Below are 25,923 nucleotides of genomic sequence, written 5' to 3'. Positions count from 1 at the left end.
TAAAAGCACATTTATGCGCAGTATTCGCCTTATTTTGCCTAGAGAGTTGTAGTGAATGCAAGTAAAATATTCAACACAAAAATGCAGTAGATGATCAATTACTTTTCCTCCTAGTCTAGCAAAGTTACAGTATGATTAATCTAATTCTGTGTAATATCATAGAACTCACTTCTCTTGCACAAAGGAAATCAGGTTATTTCAAGTTTGATTAAAAAAATCTATGCAGTCAAGGACATTTGAAATTAATCCAGAGATATCAGACATTGTGGAAAAAGAAGAAAATATTTAATTAGTGTTTTAGTATTTTTTTAATCATGGGAGAGGCAGTTTTCACTTATATTTTATGGATAGATTAATGGATATATTGTGGATAACTTAATATAGCACAGAAGAGTCTGGAAGAGTGGCTCACTTAATACCACATTTGATACAAAGAGATTCAGAAAGCCTAGGGGTCAGTCATGGACTTATGAAAAATATGCAAAATGTGGAAAAGGAACTTGAAGCTTCTTTCTTTTTTTAAGATTTATTTTCATTTGACAGTCATAATTACAGAGAGATAGACTGAGTCTTCCATCCTCTGATTCACTCCCCAGGTGGCCACAATGGCCAGCCCTGGGACAGGCCAAAGCTAGGAGCTAGAAGCTTCATCCAGGTCTCCCATGTAAGCTACATGACCCCAAACACTTGGGCCATCTTCTGTTGGTTTTCCCAGGCCAGTATCAAGGAACTGGATCAGAAGTGGAGCAGCCAGGACTGGAACCAGCATCCGTATGGGATGCTGGAGGCATTACAGGCAGCATTCAAACTTCAGAATTTCGATCTTTGTTATAGAAAGTTTGTGTATATTCTTCAGACTGAAATCTTTACTAATCTCTGTATAAGAATTATGAATATGCAATCAGTACAAAGTAACAGGAGGAATAAGCTCTATGTTCTGCAGATAACAACCATTTATATTTAAAATAGCTAAAAGAGAGGATTTTAAATGTTCTCACCACAAAAAAAGTTAAAAGTTGGGAATGATAGATACTTTACCCTTATTTGAACATTACTCAATTTTTACAATATTAAAACATCTTTCTGTATCTCATAAACATGTACAGGCATTATGTGCCAGTTAATAATTTTAAAGTTTTTATGAATATATATATATATGTATACTCATACTTTCTGTCTAGAAAAAGAGTCATGAAATGACCATCAGAAAACTAGTCATTGACTAGAGATAATGACAATATCAAGCTCCAGATGAAATGTTTACGTAATCTTTAAAAATGGCATACCAGTGTTAACTCTTTTTTTTTTTTTTTAAGTATAGTGGGTAATGTGACCATTATGTGTTCTCAGGCTTGTTTTTTGGATTTTTCAAGAAATTCTTTCAGGTGCAAGCATTTGGCACAGCAGTTAAGCCTAATCCCACTCAGAGTGCCCAGGTTTAGTCCTGCCTCAACTCCCAATTCCTGCTTCCTACTAATGTACATCTGGGAGATGATGGCTCCAATTGTAGGATACCCATGGTGGAATTTCCAGCTCTTGGCTTCAGACTGGTCCAACTCTGGATGCTGCAGGCAACTGGGGAGTTAGCACCCAGCCAAAGGGAGAGAGTTTTTCTCTCTCTCTCTCTTACTCACTGTTCTTGAAAAAAATGAAAATCTTCCAAGAATTCTAGTAAGTGACTGTACCAAATTAGAAATCTGCTAAATAAGAGTATAACTTCTGGGGCAGGCGCTGTGGCATAATGAGTAAAGCCTCGGTTTGTGACACTAGCATATCGTATGGGTCCCAGCTGCTTTACTTCTGATCCAGCTCCTTCCTAATAGCCAGGGAAAAGCAGCAGAAGATGGCCCAGATATTTGGGCCCTTGCCACCCATGTGGAAGAGTCGGATGAAGCTCCTGGCAAGTGGCTTTGGCCTGGCCCTGCCCTCGCCATGTGGCCATCTTAGGAGTGAACCAGCAAATGGAGGACTTTCTCTGTCTCTCCCTCTGTTATACTAACTTTCAAATAAATCTTAAAAAAAAAAAAAAAAGAATATGCCTTTTAACAGACAAGGGTGATTCTTTCACAATCACTCAGTAAACATTTGCTAAGCAACAACTTTGCTGATGGCACTATATTAATGGTTTTAAATCTCCTCTATTGTCAAAATGCCCAGAGTAGTCATTAATAAATAATAAAGGGTGAAGGATGTTTTCTGGAATAATTGTTCTATTTTTCAGCATATCCTATGTAAGCCATTTTAAAAACTAAGGTTCATAGAAGTTCAATGTTATACTTTGAAGCCATTTTAGGAACAGAGGAATAAAATACATATATCTCATTGTTTAACCATATAATTTTGTGTTACTTGAACACAGAAAGAAAGGATATGTCTTCTTACAGAAACTGAAAAATGTACAAATTTATTCAGTATGTTAATTGATTATTTATAAATTTTCTTGGAATTTATCCTCCGTGGAGAAAGTTTGTCATAAACAAAATGATGTTAGGTTTGCTGTTAGATTTCCAGAAATTTTATGTTTTGGTATAATAATTTTCAAAATCATACTTTGCATCATTTCCCTTGTGGGGACTATGAAGGAGGACTTTACAGAATGTTTAAAATAAATATAAAATATATATTTTTAAATATAAGACATTATTCTGAGGAATAAAGTGGGAGTCTCAGGATAGCACAGATTTAGTTTGAACTTGAGATTAGTATCCCTCCTTCAATTGAAGGAATAATTTGAATCTATTTAAATTTAAAAGGAAAGACAAACAGAGAAATGAAAGTTGCAGCTTGAAGAATAATAGATGTATGTATATTAGCAGAAGCAAAGAAAAGAAATATCTAAATAATAAAGTAAATATGCAAACTATTCATGTCTTTGTATGAAGCCACGTCTAATTTATATTTATTTTAAACATTCTGTAAAGTCTTCCTTCATAGTCCCCACAAGGGAAATGAGATATTAATTCTGCAAGACAATTTAAAATGGTGACATCTCAAATCTCATCTTTTACATGAGATACCTGATATCCTACAGCTAGAATGACCTGCCCAGGATTATATATCTAATCTGAAACAGATCTAATCCAGCTCAATTCTCTTGTCAGCCAAAACAAGACTCTTTCATTCACCATATCTCAGCGCTTCTATGCTGCTAATATTAATTTCCTTAAACAAGATAAACTGTGGTTAGCAATATGGACTGTGATTTTGTGTGAATAGACATGTTATTCTCTGTAAAAAGTATTGTACAGTCCAGGAGGGAGGTGGCTATGTGTGTGAAAATCTCAGGGAGCCCTGGTTTGACCTGATGGCACCAAACTAGGCAGTCAACACCAAGGCATGAGTTTGTGATTCCTCCCACCCCTCACAATCACTTAACGTGTTTGACAGATGAAGGCGGGACAGCTCAGGCCACAGAATCCTCTGGGGTAGATGTGACACACAGACCCCACTTACATAAAGAAATTCACAAACACCTACAGCCTGACTAGCTCATAATTTGCCTTGAGAACTTAACTCATTTTCATAATACTTGTGGAGATAAATTTGGTAATGTCAAAACTTAAAAATTGTTGTAGCAATTCTACTTCTAAGAATCTTCATTAAGGAAATTATCTCTAAGAAAATCGGAATTATACCCAACCATAGATACACCCAAGTCAAAACTTTAAGAAATAGTTGTAAACAATCTATTCTCTGACTCATTTCATTGATGGAAGTTCCAGTTTTGTAGAAAAACCACTGTACTGCTGAATATGTGAACAGTGTGTGGTTTTCCTTGTAAGACATATGGAAAATTTAGTCCGTAAAAGAAAAAAAAAGCCAATATATTTTAATGTAGCTGTTAACATTCAAGATAATACAAAGAATCTAACTAAAATTGCACACAAATTTTGTGGTATAGCAATGCCAGAAAAAAAATACATATGAATTAAAAATTACAAGTTATCATAAACCAATAGTAGTTAGATGATATCTTTTTTTTTTTTTTGATAGGCAGAGTGGACAGTGAGAGAAAGAGAGAGACAGAGAGAAAGATCTTCCTTTTCTGTTGGCTCACTCCCCAATGGCTGCTGCGGCCAGCGCACCACGCTGATTCGAAGCCAGGAACCAGGTGCTTCTCCTGGTCTCCCATGCGGGTGCAGGGCCCAAGCACTTGGGCCATCCTCCACTGCCCTCCTGGGCCACAGCAGAGAGCTGGACTGGAAGAGGAGCAACCAGGACAGAATCCAGCGCCCCAGCCAGGACTAGAACCTGTGTGCTGGTGCCACTGGTGGAGGATTAGCCTACTGAGCTGCAGCGCCGGCCAGACAATATCTTTTAAAAATAAGCAGATTTCCATATGGCAAAATCATATAGGATTCCTGTCAAGTGCAGTAACTTGATAAATTATGGTTAAATTTTTGTATATCTAGGCCGGCACCGTGGCTCACTGGGCTAATTCTCTGCCTGTGGCGCCGGCACTCCTGGTTCTAGTCCCGATTGGGCGCTGGTTCTGTCCCGGTTGCTCCTCTTCCAGTCCAGCTCTCTGCTGTGGCCCAGGAAGGCAGTGGAAGATGGCCCAAGTGCTTGGACCCTGTACCCGCATGGGAGACCAGGAGGAAGCACCTGGCTCCTGGCTTCAGATCAGCACAGCACGCAGGCCGTAGCAGGCATTTGGGGGTTAACCAATGGAAGGAAGACCTTTCTGTCTCTCTCTCACACTAACTCTGCCTGTCAAAAAGAAAAAAAAAAAAGAAATTTTTGTGTATTTAGGAAATGGAACTCATTTGAGTTCCCAATATTATAGGAATTCAACAAAAACAGGAAAAGAAAATGAAGTAAATAATGTTGAAAATAATAAAAAGAAACAAAGGCAATCACTTTTACACAAGTGCACCCTGAAGGCAATGAACTAAAAGTAGTCAGTTCTGTGAAGAGAGCATTTTCTTTAGTTTCAGTACCTCAAGTTTTAGCCTTGCTTCTTCAATCTTAGAGTGCACTGAAACCTTGTAATTTCATGACATGTATCTTGTGGTAATGTCCTATCATGAAGATACTAACAATTAAAATTATCCATGGAGATGATAAATTGCTCCGGCCGTAGCTGCCATTTGGGGAGTGAACCAATGGAAGGAAGACCTTTCTCTCTGTCTCTCTCACTGTTTAACTCTATCTGTCAAATAAATTAGAAAAAAAAAAAAAGTGAACTGACTTCCTGAACATTTTTGTTATTCTAAGTTCTATATTTCTTAATAAACCTAACTTGAAATTCTACTTGGTTTCTGTGGGGAGCAACTCGGACTAGACTAAGTTACTGGAATTAAGACTTATTCTATGCATCTGCTCTCCCACAATATGGCACTGAGAGAGAGCCCAAACAACCTCTACACAGCTGCCTCTCGCCAGTTTGACTGATGAGATGCAGGAGCTGATCCTGCTCCTGATTGGAGGAGAGCAGCATGCTCGGCGTGTGGGTAGCAGAGTTGGGATTGGTGGAAGAGGACTATAAAGGAGGAGAGAGACAACGTGCACCAGGAACATCCGGATAACATCTGAGCAGCCCCCGAGAGAGCCGGCCGGCGGTGTGCCACTCCCCCGCGGAAGTGGGGAACATGGCAGGGGGAGCCGCCCCTCCACGGAGGTGGAGGGGTCGGCAGCCAACCCGGGAAGGACCAGCAGCAAACCCGGGAAGGGCCAAGCAGACAAAAGAACAGCACAGGGTCTAGTGTCGTTCCTCTGCGAAGAGGGGGAGCGACATAATGGTGCCGTGACTCGGATAGGAAACCTAGGAGGGATAAAATGGGAAGAAGCGGGAAAATACCGGAGAGAGAGACTAGCAAAGAGCCTAGGGAAAAGCCGGACGGAAAAAGTGCAGGGAGAAATCTAGGGTTGAAAGTGAAAGTGAAAGCTAGAAGAAACTTAGACTTGGATATGGACTATGGGGGGAAGCTGGGAGAAATCTAAGATTAAAAGTGAAAGTGAAAGCTAGAAGAAACAGACTCGGCTACGGACTGTGGGGAGAAGCCAGGAGAAATGAGAGAGAAATATTGCAGGAAGAAAAGTTAAGAAAAGTACCGGGTAGAGAAAATAAGTTAGGGAAAGTGAAGCCGCGGGGGTAGGCCGAAGCGGAGACGTAAGCTAGGTTGGAATTCGTCAAGTCAGCCCTGGGAGAAAAAGACGGGAAGCCAAACCGAAAAGCAGATACGTAAGCTAGGTTGGGATCCGTCAGATTAGCCCGGGGAGCAAAAGACGGGAAGCCAAACCAAAAAGCGGAGACGTAAGCTAGGTTGGAATTCGTCAGGTTAGCCCGGGGAACTTAGACTGAAGACCGGTAGCGGAAACGTGAGCTAGGCCGTGATTCGCGGAAGCCGCCGAGCACAGAGAAAGCGCACGGGGCACAAGCGGAGAGAGCGCACGGGGCGCAAGTAGGTAGGAGAGCGCAGGGCTGGCGCGGAGGGGAAGCTGTGGTGCAGGCACAAAGGGCGCGGAGACCGCAGAGTGCGCGCGAAGCCGGGAAGCCGCGCAGATGAGAGAAGCACGGGCTGAAGCCACGCAGAGCCGGGAAGCCGCCACGGGGCGAGGCGCTGAGAAGCAGCCTCGGGGCGGGCGCCGGGAAACCACGGGGATAAGAGAAACAGAAGTATAGAAGTAAAATGAGAGAAATAGGAATGCTGGCAGATAGAAGTAAAATAGGAGAGATAGGAATGCACTGAGATAGAGAAATAGAGAAAAATAAGGCCTCCCCACAACACGGCAATGAGAGGGCTTGGATTCGGTCTGCCTGATTAGGCGATAAGCACCAGCAGGCAGCTCGAGCAGAGTATGAGCCGCTGGTCACCGAAGATAGGCACGAATCAACATCAACAAGTCTCCCCACAACACGGCAATGAGAGGGCTTGGATTCGGTCTGCCTGATTAGTAAGACGATAAGCACCTGAGGGCGGCTAGCAGAATATCCGCTGCAGGTCACCGAAGACAGGCACGTTATCAACACCAATAAGTCTCCCCACAAGACAGCAATGAGAGAGCTCGGATTCGGTCTTCCTGATTAGTAAGGTGATAAGCGCCTGCAGGCAGCTCGAGCAGAGCATGCACTGCAGGGCACTGAACACAGGCACGCATCAGCGCCTAAAAACCTCCTCACAACATGGCGAAGAGAGGACCCGGATTCGGTTTGCCTGATTGGTAGGGCAATGTCTCAGAACATCCTGTTGCTATACCACCATATTGGCCCCACCACCCTAGGCACCAAGCTTTCAATTTTTTTACCATAAGCTATTATGTTAGCCTTGCATATACGGTCTTTACGATGTTGAGATCATTTTCTTCTATTCCTAGTTTGTTTAGTGTGTTTTATTTTTATTAAAAGGTGTTGAATTTTGTCAGATACTATTCTCCAATAGTTGATATAATTATGTTATTTTCATGTTTAGTATTTTAATGTGGTCTATTACATTGATTGATTCTCATGTCTTGTATTGTCTTTTAATTCCTGGATTTATTGATCATGGTATATAATATTTTTAATGTGCTACTAAATTAAGATTACTAGTATTTTATTCAAGATTTTTACTTCAATGTTTGTTGGGTATATTTGTCTGTAGTATTCTATTCATACTGTAGTTTTGTCTGATTTTAGTATCCAGGTAATGGAGGCCTCAGAAAATGAGTTTGAGAGTGATACCTTCTTCAGTTTTTTTGGTAGGGTTTAAGAATGGTTGATACCAATTCTTTAAATGTTTTGTAGAATTCTCCAGTAGAATCCTATGGGTGTGGGATTTTCTTTGTTGAGAGGTTTTTTTATTTGATTCAATCTTTTTGTTAGATAATAAGATTATTTTGAAAATTTATTTATTTTAGATTTTATTTATTTATTTGAGAGGTAGAGTTATAGACAGTGAGCGGGAGAGATGGAGAGAAAGATATTCCTTCCATTGGTTACCCCCCAAATGGCCGCTACGGCCAGCGCTGTGCCTCTCCAAAGACAGGAGCCAGGTGCTTCCTCCTGGTCTCCCATGTGGGTGCAGGGACCAAATACTTGGGCCATCCTCCACTGCCTTCCTGGGCCACAGCAGAGAGCTGGACTGGAAGAGGAGCAACAGGGACAGAATCCGGTGCCCCAACCGGGACTAGGACCCTGGGTACCAGCACTGCAGGTGGAGGATAAGCCTAGTGAGCTGCAGCACCGGCCCTGAAAATCTATTTTTTATAATTAAGTATAGTAAGTTTTATGATTCTAGAAATATTTCCATTTCTTTTAGGTTATCCTGTTTGTTGTCATATAAGTAGTTCTACCACTGTTCATAGTAGTCACTTACAATCATCGTTACTTCTGTGACTTCAATTATAAATTCTCCATTTCTTATTTGTTATTTGATTTTTCATTTTTCTCTCATTGGTCTAGAACAGTGTATCGATTTTGCTTATTTTTTCAAAAAACCAACACTTAGTTACATTCATTTTCCTTTTTGTGTATTTTTACTCTAGTTTTTTGTGTTTTTTTTTCCTCTAGCTCTCTGAGGTTTGCTTTTTTTTTTTTTTTTAATTTCTGACAGGCAGAGTTAGACAGTGAGAGAGACAGAGAGAGAGAGTTATATATATATACATTGAGAGAGAGACATAGAGAAAGGTCTTCCTTCCGTTGGTTCACTCCCCTAATAGCTGCCATGGCTGGCGCTGCGTCCATCTGAAGCCAGGAGCCAGGTGCTTCCTCCAGGTCTCCATGAGGGTGCAGGGACCCAAGCACTTGGGCCATCCTCCACTGCCCTCCCGGGCCACAGCAGGGAGCTAGATTGGAAGAGGAGCAACCGCGACTAGTACCCAGCGCACCAACCGGGACTAGAACCTGGGGTGCTGGCACCACAGGCGGAGTAGTAGCCAAGTAGGCCTCGACACCAGCCTAGTTCTCTGATTTGTAAAGTTATATTTTATTATTTGAGATATTCTTTTTATAAAGTAGGTGTTTAAAACTATAAATTTTTTTCTTAATAGACTTCTATGACATCCCATAAGTTTTCTGTGCTGTATTTGCATTTGTTTAAACATGTTTTCTAATATGTCCCATGATTTCTTTTTTGACCCTTTGTGCAAAAATGTTTTGTTTAATTTTTACATACTTTTAAATTTTCCTTTGGATATTTATTGTTTTCTAATTTAATTCCATGGAAGTAGAAAAGATACCTCGTATGATTTCAGTCTTCTGCAATTTGTTGTCACTTGTTTTGTGGCTTAATATGTGACCTATCCTAGAAAATTTTCAGTGTCTACCTGAGAAGAATATATTCTCTGCTGTTATTGTGTGGAATGTTCTATATATGTTTGTTAAGTACATTTTATCGTCTATTTTGTTCATATCCTAAATCTTATTAAGGAGTCTGATTGATATATCCATTATAAAAATAAGGTATTGAAATTTTCTGGTATGTTACTGAATATTTCTACCATAAGCTTAGTCAGTTTTTGCTTCATATATGCAGATTTTCTGCTGTCAGGGGAACTTACAATATTTTTAAATTGTTACATGTTCTTGGTGTATTGAACTTTTTTTGTTATCTAATGTTCCTCTTTGTCTCTTATGGAAGTTTTTAACCTGGGGCCTATTTTATCTAAGTGTGTCCAATTATCTTCTTTTTTGAATGTCATTTATGGGAAATATTTTTCTTTCACTTTCATTTTCAGTCTGTCTTTATAACTTTATAACTTTCAGTACAAAAGCCTTTTCTTTTAAAGATTTATTTATTTATTTGAAAGACAGAGTTACAGAGATAGACAGAGGCAGAGAGAGAGAGAGAGGTCTTCTATCCTTTGGTTCACTCCCCAAATGGCCACAAGGACCGTAGCTGGGTCAGTCTGAAGCCAGGAGCCAGGACCCTCCTCCAGGTCTCCCACATGGGTGCAGGGCCCCAAGGACTTGGGCCATCCACTACTGTCTTCCCAGACCATAGCAGAGAGCTCGATCAGAAGTGGAGCAGCCGGGACTCAAACCGGTGCCCATATGGGATGCTGGCACTGAAGGCAGCGGCTTTACCCACTACACCACAGTGCTGGCCCCAGTTATATTAGTCTTTGTAACTGCAATGAGTCCTTTGTAGATAGTTCTGCTGTATTTTTAATTTAATTTAAGGTAACTATTTAATTTTAAGGTAACTTTAAGATAATGGGACCAAAACATTTTAAGGCTTTGCACACATTGTCAAGAGTAAGTTGGTTCTACTTTTAGTTTTAGAATCAAACTACCACAAGTCTCAAGGACAGGGAAGAACTTCATTACTTTAGTCATAAAATCCATTTGGCTATAAGATTTGCTTTCCTGACAGTGAATACAAACATACACTCAGCCAGGAAGCATTAGCAGATCACAAAGCCTGATATGGCACATCAGGAGCCAGCTATTCACTTATGCAAACTAGAGTAAATTCATGGAATAAATTAAAGATAATTTACTATACACTTAAAAAAGGGGGGAGTTATTACATAACATAAATTTTTCTAATTTTTCCTTCCTTGGGCATTTTAATACCACCATATGGACATTACATTTTAAATAAACTTGGCCACAATTTTAATATTTTATTTACTATGCATTTATTTTTAAAAATATTTATTTATCTGAAAGGCAAAATTGTAGAGAGACAAAAGGACACACAAAGAAAGACACATTGAGATCTTCCATCCACTGACCACTCCCTAAATGGCCACAATGGCCAAGGCCGGCCAAAGCCAGGAGCCTGAAACTCCATCTGGGTCTCCCATGTATGTGGCAGGGGCCCAAGTACTTGAGCCAACTTCTGTTGCTTTCCCAAGTACATTAGCAGGGAACTGGAGGAGAAATGAAGCAGCCCAGACTTGAATAGGCACTCATAGAATCCCGCATCACAAGTCACAGCTTAACTTGCTGTGTCACAGCCTGGGCTCAAGTATTTGACAAGACATTCTAACATATTTTGAGCATTAAAATGAGCAAGTGGGGCTGGCATTGTGACATAGCATGTAGAGCTTCCACCTGTGATGCCCACATCCCTTATGGGTGCTGGTTCATGTCCCTGCTGCTGTACTTCCAGTCCAGCTCCCTGCTAATGGCTTGGAAAGCAGTGGAAGATGGTCCAAGTGTTTGGGCTCCTGCCAAGATCCTGAGACAGCCCCCGACATTGTGGTCATCTGGAGAGTGTACCAGCAGTTTCTTTAAATAAAGAAAATAAATAAAATGTGCCAAGCATAATGCAAATGAAGATATATCAATGATATGTACAAATTGTGCCCTCATTGACTTTATAAATTTAGATTATAATTTTAGGAAGGAGGCATGCATAGAATTGATAAATTGCTATAAAGATGGGTGCGTGTTACTGTGTTGTAGTACAAGATGAGGGATATTCACATAAATTAGATGAGCATATCTAAATTTAAGTGCACAAATAAATGGTCACATATTCCTTCCCAAATAGTTTTTAAATATTTTACAACATGGGACCAATGTTGGGGGCATTGTGGCACACTGAGAAAAACTGCCACCTGTTTCACTGGCATCTCATATGGGTGCCAGTTGGAGCAACTGGCATCTCACATGGGTGCCAGTTGCTCCACTTCCTATCCAACAGCCTGCTGATGTACCTGGGAAAGCAGTGGAGGATGACCCAAGTACTTGATGGCCCTGTACCCATGTAGGAGACCCAGAATAAGCTACTATATCCTTGCTCCTGATTCATGACCAGCCCAACTCCAGCTGTTATGGTCATTTGGGTAGTGAAGTAGCGGATGGAAGCTCTCTCTCTGTGCAACTCTGCCTTTCAAATAAATAAATATTTTTTAAAATGAGGCAACACACATTTGCATACACCCATACACAATGCAAAAGCCATAAAACAGACTCCTTCCTTTAGGGATCTTTTCCACAAGCCCAATAAAGTACAACATACACGCATAGGGCTGTTTGTCTTAGCTGCTTCCTTTCTCAAAGTCCAGTCCCCAGAGAACAAAATCCCTACATTCTCATACCCACAGAGAACTTCACACATACCTTTTTAAAATTTGATTTGTTTATTTGAAAGGGAGAAAAGGAGAGAACCCATCTGCTGATTCACTTCCTATAACAACCCTGAGAGAAATCAATCCAGGACTCTCATGTGGGTGGCAGAAACCCAATCACTTGAACCATCACTGCTGACTCCCAGGGTCCAAATTAGCAGCAATATAGAGACAGGAGTAGAACCTGGATCTGGGATTTGATCATCCCGACCTGCATCTTAACCAATCCCATTAGTGTCTTAACATAATCTCAAATTTCAATACAAGAATACCTACATCTGTATTTCCCAATAATTTATCCAGCTATGCAACTTAAAAAAATACAAATACACACGTGCTATAAAAATTAACAAACATGAATTAAAAATAACAACCATTGGATTTTCTCTGTGGCATAGAAATTGGATTATAAATATTTCCAAAGCAAAGAAGCAGATGGAATTTGGGGGATGCATCATATTGTTGTGTTGTCAAGTAACCAAACCAAAATCCAAACATACTCGGGCTGATCTGAGGGGAAAAAAAGGAACTTGTATTTATGCATTCAAGACCAATTGTTATCTGAGAGAAACTGCCTTAATTTTTCTGGTGGTGACAGGCAGACATTCCTTCAACTCCCAACTATATACCTTGCTGTTGGCTGGGAGGCCTGTCAGCTCTGCTAATGTAATCAATCACCCAGGATCACCTCCCAACTTTATTAATTCCCTCTATTCCCACCTGGTACCCTGATTGCTTTCATTCACAGAAGATAATTTGGCATACAGAAATTGACATTTAGAACTTAGTTTTTTATATCCTTTCCCATTCAGCTTACCTTCAATCGACTCATTTAGTAGCAAATGAATCAAAGGACAAATAACCAGCTCTCTCTGTTTTCAGTCATCTTCCCTCTAAGGAAAAAAATAATTTGTGTTTTGATGTTTTGTATAAATTACTATTAGGCTGAATAGCTTCCTGAGTGTTTTGCAGTTTGCTATTTGACATGACTAAATACATGATAAATGGGTTTAAAATGTTGTCATCCTTGAAATGTTCTTATAGTCATTTGCTACTAAATTTAGTAAATCCCTACAACCATGGAGTAGCTCAGCCTTCCTTTCAGCTGAAAGCTCTTGCAAAATATCATCCAATTAGAGAAAGTATTATCAACAAAAAACGTGAGGCTCAACATTGTTCTACCATTTCAGAATAATATGACTTCTTCAGTGGTACAGCCACTCTAGAAAATAGTTAGGCAAAAGCTTGTAAAAATAAACATGATTTTACCACATGATCAAGCAATTGCATTCTAAGGTATTTACCTCAAAAATATGAAAACGTATGTCCATGCAGAAAAAATGCATAGCAATTATTTGTAATAACCAAACTTGATTAGCTCTTGTTCAGAAAAACTAAAGACTAGAAGAATCTCAAAGTGTGCTTACTTAATTTGTGAATAAATCAATGTTGTTATATGTGCATTCCATGGAATATTACTTAATATACAAGGATACAGAAGAACTGTATCAGAAACATTATACTATGTGAATTATGTCAAATAGAAAAATTAGTGTACCCTATGGTTTTATTTAAAAGATATTCTAAAACAGGCAAAATCATACTGACAGCAATTCCTTGGTCACCTGGGACTATGGTGGGAATGCATGGAAACTATTTAGGGTGAGAATTCATTTGTCTGTCTTGATTGCAGTGGTGCTTCCATGGTAATGAACAATTACCATAGTACTGTGCTGTACACTCATAATTGCTGGATTTTATTTTCTGTTAATAAAATCTTTAAAAACAAAAAAAGGATGAAAAAATAACTTTTTCTTTGGTACCTAATAGGAATTCACCAGAATAATATATGCTCTATGCAAGGGCGGGTGGGTGGTTTATTTCAAAAGAAGGGATGAATATATAAATTTCTTTAAACACATAAAAGTACAATCAGATCTATAAATCTCCAAATAACAGATGTTCTGCAGCATTTTAAATTTTTTGGATGAAAACCTCCATTTGAAAAAAGTCCATTTCGTTTTTTATGTTTATAATTTTTGTAGCTAGTAAATATAATTATACTTTAAAATCACTTAAGCTTCTTTGTGAACAAACTATACTCGGTAAGACATTGCAAAGGGAAAATATGTTTCTTAAATTGAGAATACTGAGATATATGTAAATATATTTGACATGTAAATATTGCTGACAAAAATGGTGGTCAGTTGCATTTATTTATCTTTAAACTCTACCAGCGTTTATGTTATTCTACATTCTAATTATTCATCTTAATGCATTTTGCTGTTTTACAAAAAATGTCAAGGTAGTGCTTGGCAAGAAGAGTATTTGGTCTTGTGAAAAGCAAAACTGTTAAGTCCTCTTTGAGATATATGAACTGCATTCATCCAAAGATGGCGCTAGAGTTTGAATTCACAATCTATCACTCTTGTAGGTGATTTAGATTTAAGTCAACAAAAGTGTGTCAGTGATGGCGCTTTTTCACTTCTTCTGCATCCAAGTTAGCAAAATTATTTTCTCTGCCAATCCTCTCCCCCAAGATTTTCTAATTCAAAATAGGCTTTGTTTATCAAAGTAAATTGCTTGTGATCATTCAAGAATAATACCATGATGTGTATGTTTTGCTTAGGATACATTTATTTAATGTCATCCTAATTTGTACTGAGCTACTATAGAAATCAGTTTTCATCAATACTTTCTCCTGATAATCATGATTATTTTGTTTCAGAAATTATACTGTCGTTAATTCCAAAATCATCGTGGTCACAATACGGCCTGAACCCAAAGCAACTGATTCGTTTCTGGAGATAGAATTAGCTCATTTGGCGAATGTAAGTACCATCTCATTGGCATTGAATTGCTTCTAGAAGTACTCTTTAAAGAATGTAAACAGTCATTCTTTTGACCAAAGAACCAGACCATATTTTTTGACCTTTCATAGTTGAAAATAGATTAATTTATTGTGAGCATTTGTATTACATATAAACAGAGTGACATAATATTCTATGCTTTTGTTCCTGAAAAGACTGTTTTCAGCTTGTCCAAGATAACAGTTAATAAATTATTTATCAGTATACACATTTTTACTGAGCTCTGTGCCAGGTACAGGAAGACCAAGTGACTAACAGCCTTTCTATTTGGTGGAGAAGACTAGGTTTAAAATAATGTAGAAATTATAAACACAGTTACAAAGGGGAGTCTTTAACTCAGAGGAAGTGGTAGCTAGTGAGGCAGCATGTGAAAGTACTAAGTTATGGAACAAAGAAGAGATTTTATAACTATCTATGTGATCCTTTTGTCAGAGGTGAGGAAGGTGATTCCTATAAGATCTATCTTATTATACTTTGATACTTTCTTATTAAAATAAGCTAGTCTCATGTTTTACAAGGAAATACTTTCATTTTATACTTTACCAAGTTTCTATAAAATTGATCTTTACATAAAAAATAAACTGAAACAAAAATAATTAAGTCATTTTTTCAAGTTCATATATTTAGTGAATGACAGAATTTATAAACACATCCTTTAGGCTACAAAACTTGCCTGTTTCTTGATATTGTATAATTTCCGATTTCCCCCAAGAAATCTGTCTTGGTTTTATAAAAAAATGATAATCATCTGCCTTGTGAACGAACCACTTTTTACTAGATGCCTCACGCTTCCTAGATTGTTTAATGAAAGCTGCAAATCTTTCTACAATAACTTTCAAACATCATGATTTTTTTATTTTTTTATTTTTTTATTTTTTTTTTTTTTTGACAGGCAGAGTGGACAGTGAGAGAGAGAGACAGAGAGAAAGGTCTTCCTTTTGCCGTTGGTTCACCCTCCAATGGCCGCCGCGGCCGGTGCGCTGCGGCCGGCGCACCGCGCTGATCCGATGGCAGGAGCCAGGAGCCAGGTGCTTTTCCTGGTCTCCCATGGGGTGCAGGGCCCAAGCACCTGGGCCATCCTCCACTGCACTCCTGGGCCACAGCAGAGAGCTGGCCTGGAAGAGGGGCAACCGGGACAGAATCCGGCACCCCAACCGGGACTAGAACCCGGTGTGCCGGCGCCGCTAGGCGGAGGATTAGCCTAGTGAGCCGCGGCGCCGGCCCAAACATCATGATTAATATTTAAACTGTTAGGTTTTTTTCTACTTTTAACTTTTATCAAATTGTTACCATACTGGTTCTGTCCAACCTCAAGGATGTGTTTTATTTCTATAATATCTACCTCCGCATACATTAATATGGGTCTTATCTCATCATTGCATTGAAAACTAGGAGATAATTTTAACATTCTAACATTTGCTTTTGAATAAGGAATTTATGTATTTATGTGTTCAAAATTTTTATGAATTTTTATCTATTTGCTTGTTTTCTGTTTATGTTGCTAGTATTTATTATTTACAAGCATTTATTAAATATAAAAACATTAATTCCCTGTATCAAAAAATTATTGAATTACTGAAATAAAAACACAATGTGAAAACCTCTTTCTTATGCAGAAAACTCTTCCCAAATGTATATTTAGCAGACTTTTCTAAATAAAGTTAAAATTATTATTTATAATTTAAAAAGCATGATAATTAAAGGAAAATTTTTGACAAGTTGAATAAAGAGTAACCTCAGAAATAGCATTGAAAAAATTGTCCCACATTTTTTTCAATTCAATAAAACCATTTGAAATAAACATATATAAGCTTTGAGTCAAACTTTTATCTTCTAGGACTACATTTTATTAACCAACTTACAAAAGAGGTAAACCATATATGAAAAAATTATTTCTACATATAGAAAACAGATTGTATAATCAACAATTGTTATTAAGCACCAGTTAGATAGTGGAGTGGTAATAAAAGCATAAAAACAGATGAGATAATTACTGCAAATCATTTGGAATTAATTTGATGTTTTTAAGTATGCATATTTTGCACAAGTGAATGATCAGGTTCTCAAATATAAAAGTCCCAGGTTAAGGAAAGACTGACAAACCTATTACCAAAAAAGGGGGTGGGAGAGAAGAAGAAAAGTATTTATGCTATGGAAAAAGAAGCCTAGAAGAATTTGCATTGCCCATCTATCTATCTTATCATCAGAAGCCACTCCAATTACCAAACTCACAATGGAGCTTCTCTGGGCTGCTGTGGACTCCATCTATTTTAAAAAAATATTAATTTGTTTAGTCAAAAGGCTAAGAGAGAAGGGGAGGGAGGGGAGAGAAGGAAGGTAGGGGTAAGAGAGAGAGAGAGGGAGAATGAGATTGAGATCTTCCATTGCTGGTTTACTCTCCTAATTACCACAACATCTGGGGTTGGGCATGTCTGAAACTGGGAGCCAGGAACTCTTGCTAGGTCTCTCAAATAGGTGGTAGGGGCTCTTCCTGCACTGCTTTCTCAGGCACATTAGCAGGAAGCTGGTTAGGAATTAGAGCAGCCAGTACTCCAACTGGCACTCCCATATGGGATGGTGGCTTCACAAGCAGAGGCTTAACCCACTAGGCCACTATGTCCCCTCCCTCTATTTTAACCATATATTGCACTGCTGCCTGTACAATTTATATATAGCCCTTCATGCTTTGCTGTTTTGAATTTCTAATACTTGTTGCATCTATACTAATCTTATCACCCAAATTAACTTGTAAAATGCCTTATTGTTCATTAAGGGAAGGAATATGTGACTGATGTATTGAATATATTAATGTCTTCATTTATTTATTTATTTGAGAGAGAAGGAAAACACACGACAAGCACACTCCCCTCTGCTGAGTCACTCCCTAAATGTCCAGAAGGAGCCAAGAATTCAATCCATATTTCCCACATAGGTTTCAGAGACCCAACTACTTTAGCTATCTCCTGCTGCCTCCCAGAGTGTGTTTTTTTTTAAACTTTTATGTAATGAATATAAATTTCCAAAGTACAGCTTATGGATTACAATGGCTTCCCCCCCATAACGTCTCTCCCACCCGCAACCCTCCCCTTTCCCACTCCCTCTCCCCTTCCATTCACATCAAGATTCATTTTCGTTTCTCTTTATATCCAGAAGATCAGTTTAGCATACATTAAGTAAAGATTTCAACAGTTTGCTCCCATACAGAAACATAAGTGAAAAATATTGTTTGAGTACTAGTTATAGCATTAAATCTCAATGTACAGCACACTAAGGCCAAAGATCCTACATGAGGAGTAAGTGCACAGTGACTCCTGTTGTTGAGTTAACAAATTGACACTCTTGTTTATGGCCTCAGTAATCACCCTAGGCTCTTGTCATGAGCTGCCAAGGCTATGGAAGCCCCCTGAGTTCACTGACTCTGATCATTTTTAGACAAGGCCATGGTCAAAGTGGAAGTTCTCTCTTCCCTTCAGAGAAAGGTACCTCCTTCTTTGATGACCCGTTCTTTCCACTGGGATCTCACTCGCAGAGATCTTTCCTTTAGGTTTTTTTTTTTTTTTTCCCCAGAGTGTCTTGGCTTTCCATGTCTGAAATACTCTCATGGGCTTTTCAGCCGGATCTGCATGCCTTAAGGGCTGATTCTGAGGCCAGAGTGCTGTTTAGGACATCTGCCATTCAATGCGTCTGCTATGTATCTCACTTCCCATGTTGGATCATTCTCTCCCTTTTTTATTCTATCCCAAAGGGATCACATAAACAAGAATAGTGTCTGCAAATACTAGCTGATAGAATAAAAAAGGGAAAGCCAGAGTGTGTTTTAACAAGAAGCTGGAAATGGAAAAGGAGCGAGGACCAAAACCCAGGCACATGGATATAGGATTTGGGCATCCCAAACAGTGTTTCTTTTTTTCTTTAAATATTTATTTGTTTATTTGAAATCAGAGTTACTGAGAGAGAGGAAGAGACAGAGAGAAAGAGATGTTTCACCCACATATTCACTTCCCAGGTGGCCACAGCAACCAGGAGAGGGCCAGGATAGAGCCAGGATGAAGTCAAGAAACAGGAACTTCCTCGAGGTCTCCCATGTGAGTGGCAGGGGCCCAAGTACTTGGGCCATATTCTTCTACTTTTCCCAGGAACTTGCAGGGAGATGGATCAAAAATGGAGCAGCCGGGACTTGAACCAGCGCACATATGTGATGTCAACATCACAGGCAGCAGCTTTACCCACTATGCCACAATGCTGGCCCACCAGCTGGCAGCTTAACTACAACATCAAACACCTGGCCCAATTATCTTAGTATTTATTACCAGTCAAATGAACATATGTTCTGTAAACTTATACTATTTTATTTCCATTAAAGCAATAATAAAAAGCCTTTGTTGAAAAATAACAGTCTTAGCTAAAATATGAAGAAAACACAGATCATGAAAATTAATATTGAAATTGACAAGAATAAACTAAAACTGGGGCTGGTATTGTGGCACAGCAAGTAATGCAGCCGCCTGCAATGCCCATGTAGGCACTGGTTGGTGTCTTGGCTATTCCACTTCCAGTCCAACTCCCTGCTGATGGCCTGGGAAATTTAGCAAAAGATGGTTCAACTGCTTGGGCCCCTACCAAATAAATGGGAGGCCCGGGTGAAGCTCCTGGCTCCTAGCTACAGCCTGGCTCAGCCATGGCCATGCAACCACTTGGGGTGTGTGTCCATAGATGGAAGATCACCCTGTCTCTGAAATTTTCAAATAAGTAAATATTTTTTAAAAAGCTATAATTTCATTATATATATATATATATGTATGTATGTGTGTGTGTGTGTGTATGTCTGCTATTACCTTGACATAGAAATATTTTAGGTATGGCATATCCCTAATATGAAATCTGTCTCCTTTTTCTGCTGCACTGGGATGAAAATTAAAAGCTATATTTAGTCAAGGGAAAAGCCTGATAATATTTTCTAAATGAAATGTTTTCTTTTAGAAAGCATTTTACAAAAAGCATTTAAAGTATGTTAAATATAATAAGGCCCATGGGAACTGATAGGAATAGGTAATAGAATGTAGAACCTTGCAATCAAAATTGTATTTAGCAAAGTCAATTGAAAATTTAAGCAGCTCCTAGCTCATTAGTGAGTAATATACTATTTTAATCACTTTTTTTCAGGCTGATGGCTTCATTTTCATGATCCATACAGTCAAGAGTTTGTGGTACTTACTGTTTGGACATAGTCATTATTTGGGTTTAAGGAATAACAAATTTGCTTTTTCAGGAAATGAATTTTGTTTTTCAAAATTACTTATAGTCTCTTTAAAGTGACATTTATATTTATCAAACTGTTAGATGCTATAATGCATAAGGAGAGCTAGTAATTTTACTGAAAATATTGTTGAAAACTAAGTTAAATTGAGTATGAGTGTATGTGCAAAACACACACACATATAACATATATATGCACACACACACATATACACAAACACATACCTCTTATTAGAATTTCTTGGGTCTGACAGTTTGGAGCCTAGAATGACTTTTCATGGTGGATGGCATCTCCATTTTATAGAAGAGTTAGAGGAATTTTAAAAATGCATCTTAGTTATCTCGTGTTCTAGCAACTTTGCAAGCCTCAATGCATTATTTTTCCAAATAAAAAGTCTTCATGTAGTTTCCATTTAGAGCGGAAAGATAGATTGCTTCTGCACCTTTTGGCTAAGATCAAGTGTAATATCTGTTCTTATCAGTAAAATAGAAATTAGAGTAGCCTTTACTCTAATCTTGCTTTTTATTTTTTAATTTCATCCCCTGGGTACCAACTCTAATGTAGGGAACTACTGCCATCTTTCAAGGTTGGTAAAAACCTATCAAGTGTATATGTAGTTCCGAAATTGGTCATATGTACAAAAGAGTCAATGAGAATTTCAGCTTCTGGATTTGTGTCTTTTCTTGCATACAAATAGATCAAGCTATGAAATTAAGACATTTGATTCATGAGTATGTACCATAACCTTTATAAATAATGTTGAGAAACATAATGGACTACTTTAATACATGACTATATGCTTGCTACCATTAGATAAGCATGAAAAACAATGCAAAGAAATTACAGCATTCATCAGTGGATATTTTCATGAATGCCGAGGGCTAATCAGCTAAAGAATTAAAAAGCATTTGGCAGAGCTATAAAATGTCCAGTCTATGCATCTATATTTGTCAGCAAGGAGTGTTTGTATCCATTTACTTTTAAAATTACTTTTCTACCTTAGCTTTTGTTCATTTGGAAGAGATTGTTGGTTTTTACTGCTTAGAGTTCTTGGAAATTTTTATGAGAGAGTCTAAAAATGGTAACTAGACACTTAGGCTAGGAGATTGATGATTCTGCCAATAGCTGAAATTGAGATAGAAATTGTTCTCCAGCTACAATTGTTTCTCAGTTATATCATAAATTCCTAAACTTGAGTAAGCATCTTTCTCACTTTTGAAATTCAGCTTGTTTTTATTCATAATATGTAATTGATATTCTTCAAGATTTTTAAATAAATGTGCTACTCTTGGGGAGCAAGGATCAGCAAACTTTTTCAGTAAAGAATCAGAAAGTAAATATTCTAAGATTGAGAGCTGCAATGGGTCCTGTCACATCCATTCAACTATGCTGTTACAATGTGAGAGCAACTGTAGGAAATATATAAAAAGATGGACGTGTCTATCCAAGAGTATTTTATTCACAAGAGTAAGTGGCAGGCCAGATTTGATGAGGGCTGTAGTAGTTTGTTAATTCCTATGTAGTAGGTAGAATAATGATCTCCCATAGTAATCCCCAGAAATTCTAAATATGCTATTACATATTACATGTATGAAAAAGGACTTTTATATGATCATACATCAATGGGGAACTCCTGTGTGCTGTAATTAAAGGTAAGGATTTTTGAGATGGGAAAATTTTCCTGGATTATCTGAGTAAGCCCAGTTTAATTATAAAAATCCCTTATGAGTGGAGGATCTTTCCTAAATGAGGTCAGAAAGATGTAATGTCAGGACTCAACCTGCATTACTGTCAAGAGGGCTGTAGGCTAAGGGAAGCGGGTGGCCTCAAAGCTGGAAATAATCCCTGGTTTGCAACCAGGAAAGAAATGGAGATCTTACTGCAAGGAGCTATAACTGGATTCATCGCCACATGCTCCAGAAAGGAGTTCAGTCTGGACAACACTTTAATTTCCACTGAGTGAGACTCACTCAGCTGAACTCACTAGACTCCTGCCCTATGAAAACTGTGAGAAAATGCATGTGCTTCTGTGTTTGTGGCAATTTGTTACAGCAGCTTTCGAAACCTAATACACTTTACATTAAAATATGGTAAATTCATTTTTAAATAATGATAACATATGTGTATATCAGTAGTGCTATTTTACATCAGATTCACTGCAATATTGTTAATGCGTTATTCAATGAAAATCAATTAGCAGTTCATTTTTTCTGGTAAATTTTAAAAATAAATTTATTTATTTATTTATTTATTTTTAAGTCAGAGTTAATATCTTACATTCACTGCTTGAATTCCTAGAAAGGGCTGGGCCAGGGCAAAGCCAGGAGCCAGAAACTTCATCTTTTTTTCCCACGTGGGTGGCAGGGGCCCAAGTACTTGGGCCATCTTCTGCTGCTTTTCCTAGGCTGTTAGCAAGGAGCTGAATCAGAAGTGGAACCACTGGGACACGAACTGGCACACTTATAGGATGCTGGCACCTCAGGAGGCAGCTCTACCTGCTGTGCCACAATGCCAGACTCTTTCTGGTAATTATTAGGGTAGCACTGTAGGAACTTTATTGAAACAATCAGCAGACAGTGAGAATGGACATTGAAAAGTGCTGGATAATCAGGGAAATAGGAGAATGCCATGAAACAGAATTACCTAGGCAGCCTAAAGAAGGGCCTTATGGAACAAGGTGCTAACTGTCAAGGGAAACTCTAATATTTGAAGATTTGTTATGCTCTTGAAACAACTTAGAAAAGCTTCTCTACTGGCAGATAAAAGATTGAGCAGTGGAAATCACTCTTGCTCTTTTCTCTGCTACAGCTGGAAAATTATTATTAGGACATATTGTTATGTTCTCTCAGATATAAAGGGAAAATTCCCAAGCTATATGCTTTATTTAAGGACTCGTTTATTAAGTTATTGGCCACTTCAACTTATTGAAATATTTGGATCGTTTTTACCCGTAGAAGATCATTTATTTGCTGAGAGTTACACCCAGACTTTATGTAGCCATTGCTGAAATGATGCAATAATGTCTGGGTAAAATACTAGAAGATGTTAGGCAGTGGCTTTCTTTGAATAATATACAAACCAAAAAATTCCTAATGATGGTTCTACTTTTACTGCTTCCCAGCAGAAAAATAGAAGTAGTCATCAGGCAATAATGTACATTCAGATTAGTGCTATGTGTCAGAAATTAGAGAAGCAAGCTCATATCACATTTATAAAAACAGTGTCATTTGGTTAATATTGTCTACAAAATAACCATATCACAGAAAGTGAATTAAGTATGTTCCCTCTCCTTGTGTTCCTATTAAATAGCTGACAACTCCCTGAGAAGAGCTATGTGACACAGATGTGACTCATTCTGGTAAAACAATATTCTGCATTTCTTACTTCCTTGTGGGTTAGCTAAATCCAGCACTTCTTTTCCACGCTTGTGGTTTAACTGGTTCTCAATATGATGCTCTATACAATCCTTGTCAGAACATTTAAATATGTAACAACACATATTTGTGTTAAAGAGACTCTTTATACATTAGTTTTATGATAGCTACCCCCTCAAATACAAAATAAGAGTAATATAAAAAGTTGCTTCTTTCTTTTATCATTTAAAATACTAAAATATATTGAATAGAACTTACCATACTTCGAGAAAAGGTTTGGAGAAGCACATTCAGAAGACTTTTTCTTGGTATTTGGTTTTATACTATATTTTTTCATGTACTTCATCCACTTGGATGGAGTACTACACTTTCATTGACTGTGGAGCTCTGAGAGGGTTCCTTTCATTATTAGCTCTTAGAAACCCATCAGAGGTTTGACTGTGAAAACGTTTATGTCTCCTAATGCCGTTTTTCTCCTCCCACACATTTCTAAGAATGTTTTATGTCTCTTTTTTCAAGTAGTATCAGAATTATAAAGAGGATATGGATTTGTCTTTGCAGGTCAGGTCAATCACATTGGAAATGTTCCTAACGAATCCCTCAGATCCATTTATGCAATCATTTGTAATAACGATTACACTTTAGTGAGGAAAGAAAGGGTGGATAGGCTCAGCAAAATTTAGCTCACTTTATGTGTTGCTTTGCTGTCTAAAAATTGGAAAATAAAAGTGAGGTTGTGGAGTGTCAGTTGAACAACTTTTCTTCCATCCATACCAAGAAGTCAATGTCCAATTCACTGGATAATGTGACAGAAAGAATCATCCTGGGATATCTGACTCAGAGCAGTGGGAGTGAAAAAGTAGGACAAAGTCACTGCCCTTCTTCCTGACCTTGGCAGCTTTGCCTATTTGCTTGCTTTACCTCCACAGAGGAGGGGTTAATTATGCCTCAAGAGGAAAGTCACAGGAAAGTTGTAAGGTTTCCCAATTAGTAATTCAATATGGCACATGAGCACTAAACAATCAAAAGTTTAAACAAAAACAGAGTAAAGTAACCATAGTATTTCTTTTATTTAATTTTATTTTTATTAAAATGTTATTTATTTGAGGGGCAGTGAAAAACAGAGACAGAGAAACTCCCATCTGTTGGTTCACTCCCAAATGCCTATAATGCCAATGGTTGATTGGAGCTAGAGCCAGGAGCCACGTACAGAATGGGTGACAAGAATATAATTACTTGAGACGTCATTGCTACCTACCAGGGTCTACATTTTCAGGAAACTGGAATCAGCAGCCTGATCTGTGAATTGAACCAGGCTATCCAAGTGGGATACAAGTGTCTTAACCACTAGGCTAAATGCCCACACCTATAAGTTTATTTTTAATTGATAAATAATAATTGTCTATAATTATGGTTTACAGTATAATCTTTTTATTTTTAAAGCTTTTATTTAATGAATGCAAATTTCATAGGTAGACGTTTAGGAATATAGTGGTTCTTACCCCATACACACCCTCCCACCCTCATCTCCCCTCCCCCTTTCTGCTCCCTCTCCTATCCCATTCTTCATTAAGATTCATTTTTAATTAACTTTAAATACAGAAGACCAACTCTACACTAAGTAAAGATTTCAATAGTTTGCACCCACACCCTCACAGAGTATAAAGTATACAGTGGTAATCTTTTGATATATGTTTGCAAAATAGAATGACTAAATCTAGTTGACTAATAAATCTATCACTTCAACAAGTTTCAGACAGTTGAATATAGTGATCTCTTGCAGAGAATGGAGACTATAATAAATAATAACACTGCTGGATTTCAGAATTACTGTAAGAGTAGAATTTAAATGTATCCACCATGTCATTTCTGTGCCTTCAGTAGTGATTCTCCAAATTTCATGTAAATATGGAAAGTGGGGTTGATAGAGGAAGTTATTAAAATGTAATTTCTTAGGTTTAGCTCCTGTCTCAAAATTCCTGGAGCTAAGGAATCTATTTTGATAAGTATTCATTGCACCTGGTTCTATAGTAAGTACAAAGAAAATGCTTTGAAAACATTAAGTAAGCAAGAGTGTGATTAAAATGACATATGAATTTAACTTAGAATTTAAATAACAAAGGAAAATTTAAATAAGCATGGTCACCATTTGCTTTTATTGCAACTTTCTTATCTTTTGTGTAACCAATTTCCTTCAGATCTCTGTTCACATATCATCTTATTAGTGAAATTTTTTCAATACACAAATTTGCAAACTGTCACCTTCCCCAGTCTTTCCTATTCACAGTGATTTGCTTTTCATTATAGCAAATGTGATGAGACTTCAAAAAGGTTTTGTAAATATTGGATTAAAAGATAATATTTCATTTGATGCAAAAATTTTGAAATCTGGGGCACATGTGTGGTCTAACCACTAAGA

General features: G+C 37.9%; 1 protein-coding gene and 1 pseudogene across 8 annotated transcripts in view; both read left to right on the top strand.

Annotated features, from left to right (window-relative positions):
* The window catches only part of ADGRB3 (adhesion G protein-coupled receptor B3), an 857,936-nt gene that overhangs the window by 466,161 nt on the left and 365,852 nt on the right, over positions 1–25,923 (top strand). For all 8 annotated transcript variants that reach the window (XM_017345224.4, XM_002714524.6, XM_089333072.1 and 5 more), the window contains one exon: positions 14,732–14,834. In XM_017345224.4, coding sequence (XP_017200713.1) covers positions 14,732–14,834 — 103 coding nt within the window. The remainder of the gene's footprint in view (positions 1–14,731; positions 14,835–25,923) is intronic.
* LOC127493282 (U2 spliceosomal RNA) lies at positions 20,560–20,731 on the top strand (annotated as a pseudogene).

The sequence above is a fragment of the Oryctolagus cuniculus genome, chromosome 5, assembly GCF_051225735.1.
Source record: "Oryctolagus cuniculus isolate XC-2025 breed Fujian yellow rabbit chromosome 5, ASM5122573v1, whole genome shotgun sequence".
Classification (NCBI taxonomy): Eukaryota; Metazoa; Chordata; class Mammalia; order Lagomorpha; family Leporidae; genus Oryctolagus; species Oryctolagus cuniculus.
Note: the sequence above shows the minus strand (reverse complement) of the source record. Positions and strands in the feature narration are given on the sequence as shown.